The sequence below is a fragment of the Scomber scombrus genome, chromosome 13 (assembly GCF_963691925.1).
Source record: "Scomber scombrus chromosome 13, fScoSco1.1, whole genome shotgun sequence".
Classification (NCBI taxonomy): domain Eukaryota; kingdom Metazoa; phylum Chordata; class Actinopteri; order Scombriformes; family Scombridae; genus Scomber; species Scomber scombrus.
In genome coordinates, this window is record NC_084982.1 from 10228729 (window position 1) to 10231916 (window position 3188).

The 3188-nt window shown below is 45.0% G+C and overlaps 1 protein-coding gene across 1 annotated transcript; it reads right to left on the bottom strand.

The window, feature by feature from the left end:
* Positions 1-687: 687 nt before the first annotated feature.
* On the bottom strand, positions 688-2055 carry nr0b1 (nuclear receptor subfamily 0, group B, member 1). Its single transcript, XM_062431598.1, has 2 exons — positions 1255-2055; positions 688-929 (listed from the first exon to the last, which is right to left on the bottom strand). The coding sequence occupies exons 1-2, from the start codon at positions 1928-1930 to the stop codon at positions 688-690; spliced, it is 918 nt and encodes a 305-aa protein (XP_062287582.1). The 5' UTR covers positions 1931-2055.
* Between the last annotated feature and the right edge of the window lie 1133 nt (positions 2056-3188).

The window sequence follows — 3188 nt, forward strand, 5'->3', positions numbered from 1 at the left end:
ACAATGGACAGCTGTGTGGGCCACCACATACTCATCTCTATCTATAGTTTACGTAATAAACCTTTATCATTAAGTTATGTAAACAGTAGTTGATGCGATTCAGTGTGACTCAGATTTCTCAAGGTAAAGTCAGATTTGTTAGGACACTGTAGCTATCACTGCTTACGTACTGAAACATATTATCTCCTGCATGATGCTTTCTAAGACTGATTTCACACCACAAAGTGGGTCAATAATGACAGAGCTGATATCACACACACAGACACACACACAGACACAGACACAGACACACACACACACACACACACACACACACATAGAAAGGGGAGGTTAAAAAACAATTCAGAGTGTTTTCTTTATTATAGAAAAATAGTTTATATAAAAACAAATAAGTTATGAATTCCAGCAGCTGCTTTGTATTTTTCCTCTGTCATGACAATTTTCAGCCCTCAACACACTCAACATCTTAATTTCTCTCTTTCACTCTCTCATACACACACACACACACACATATTCCTGCTTGTGTTGGTCGTTTCACAGTCCATGAAGATCTCCCATAAACAGTAGTTGTAAGTGCAGTCCATATCTTCCTCATCTGCCTTCTTACCCAATAAGAGCTTGGAGCATTTCAATCCATCTGGCAGCTGAACCTGCTGAATTCACCTGTGTCCATTGTGGACTCTGGACCTACTTCCCGTAGAACATCTCCTTGAGCACCTCCTCAATGTTGACCGTCCCTATGATGGGTTTGAAGAAGAGCTGAGCGACCACCAGCGGGCTGATGGCTCTCAGCATGGACAGAGCGATGAGCAGTTTGGCAAACCGTGTCGTGTCCTCGCGGTGGATCAGCCTGACGTGCTCGTTCAGAGCCTGGTGCGCCTCCCGACGCAGAGACTGGATGTAGTGGAGACAGCGCAGACCCTCCAGATCTGGAGAGAGAAAAGTGAAAAGAAAGTTCAGTGTGGTTTCCATTCAAAAAATACTGTTTATAGCCTACAGACAGCTGTCAGTTGGAAGATGCAATAAATCAAATAGTGAATGCTAACTCAGATGTAGATTCATGGCACCATCCATCAAATTATACAAATTGCTGCTAAAACATGCCCATCCCAAATAAACAAGTAAACTATGAATAGACTATTATACTAACTATAGAAGATGTACTGACTTTTAATCTAGCCTGGGTTACATTCACAGTCTGCACGTCAGCTCCGTGCCACCTGTGTTAAATAAGTAAGGACAGCTCTGACCTACCTGGGTTGAATAGCACAGCTCCTTTCAGATACGCATACTCCTTCGTACTGATATCTACACTCCAGCACTTCTTCAGGAAGGCTTTGATCGCTTCGATATCCACAACAGATACCCCGGCTGTCGGTCTGGTCTGGCCGGCCGGCACCTCGCTCTGTCTGTCCGGTAAACCAGTGAGGATGCGCTGCAGCATGCTGGGCTCCACAGTCTCCGTGGTCTCAAAGTCCACCCGGTCTTGTGCGAGTCCCAGCACGAGCAGGGGCGCCCAGCCGCTCCGGATCAGCATCAGCTGGTCGTCCTCTGGCAACTCACGAAAACACGGGACGTTTTTCACAAAGCGCAGCGTCTTCACCAGAACCGCCGACGCTGCTTTGCAAGTCACCTGCGGGGAGCGGAGGATACCTCGGCGCCGAGTGGAGCCGCAGGAGCAAGCCTGCTGCCGGTGCTCCTGCAGGGAAGCCGGGGTTGCGTTGGAGGAGGTCCTGTGGAATAAGTTATGCAGTGTTTGTTGTTGTTGTTGTTGTTGTTGTTGTTGTTGTTGTTGTTGTTGTTGTTGTTGTTGTTGTTGTTGTTGCTCCTCGGTTGTTGCAAGACTGTCACTCTTCAAAATGCTGTAGAGGATGCTGCTGTTGTTTCGGCCGCTGGTACCTCTACAGTGGCAGCCCTCCAGCGTGGCCATGGTGGCTGGCCACTCTGCATGGGCTGGAGCTCCGTGCGTCCTGCTGTCTTTGAAGCGCCGGAGGTCAGCTCAGAGGTAGCGCTGTTTTCTTAGCCCCTGATAGCCCCGAGTGAAGGGCAGCACGTTTATATTAGCTCCCGTCTTTCCCCGCGCTCAGAGAGCTTTTTCAGACTCTCTGCATATTCCGCCTCCCATGCTCAGGCACCTCCTCTTTCTCCACCTCCTCCTCTTTCCCTCTCTCTCACTCTCTCTCTCTCTCTCTCTCTCTCTCTCTCTCTCTCTCTCTCTCTCTCTCTCTCGCTCTCTCTCTCACACACTCACTCACACACACACACACACACACACACACACACACACACACACACACACACATTCGTGTTTCCATCACTTCAGAAGACACTACATTGACTTATATTTATTTTCTAACCCTTACCACATGCTTACCCTTAACCCTTACTCCAACTTTAACATAACCCTTAAGTAACCTTAACTTTTAAGTAGGTCGACCCTGAAATTAATGATTTACATTATAGGGACTCACTTTCCCAATAAGGAAGGTAAATCCCCACACCTTACCCCTTATCCTAACCAGGACCTCAGAATTTTTTTTTTTTTTTTTTTTATTCCGTTTTAATTGATAGGGACAATGCAAGTGAACATAGTACCACTTCCACTCCTTACAAACAAGTTGAAGTATTGATGTTCTGCATACAGAGATTATAACTATTGCTAGTTGACAACTCCACTCCTTCCAGTTTCATAACAGAAAGAAAAAAAAGCAAGTATACAGATTACATACGTAAAACATACAATTAAAAACATTTCAAGTAATGCTATATTAAAAATGCATACAGTCAGCATGTTTGCCTCATTAGGATTGGGCATAAGGATTACTGGTCCCAACAAGATCATTGTTTGTCTAAAATGTCCCAAACAAGTAACAAAAGTGTGCACACACACCATTTAGGGCTGAAATATTCAAGACACACCACTGTAAAACTTCATGTTTTTACAAGAAACAACATCAGACAATACACACTTTTCATCTTGTTTGCTCACCTGTGAAGAGTTAATGCACAATGTGTGTCTGCAAAATATCAGCCTGGTGGCCCCAAATTAAAGATAGCAAGCAATGATCAGTAAGATTGGTTAATTACATGGATTGTGTTATTAATTGTGAGAGAATGAAAAGCCAAGAGGGAGGAAAACACAGTCAAGAAATCAGAGCCCGGTTCTATTCTCAGCATTACCTTGACTC

Excerpts from the sequence above, each read along its gene's own strand:
- nr0b1 (XM_062431598.1), bottom strand. The coding sequence starts at position 1,930 with ATGGCCACGCTGGAGGGCTGCCACTGTAGAGGTACCAGCGGCCGAAAC. Across the intron at positions 930-1,254 it reads AGCTGTGCTATTCAACCCAG|ATCTGGAGGGTCTGCGCTGT; the intron begins GTAGGTCAGAGC and ends TTCTCTCTCCAG.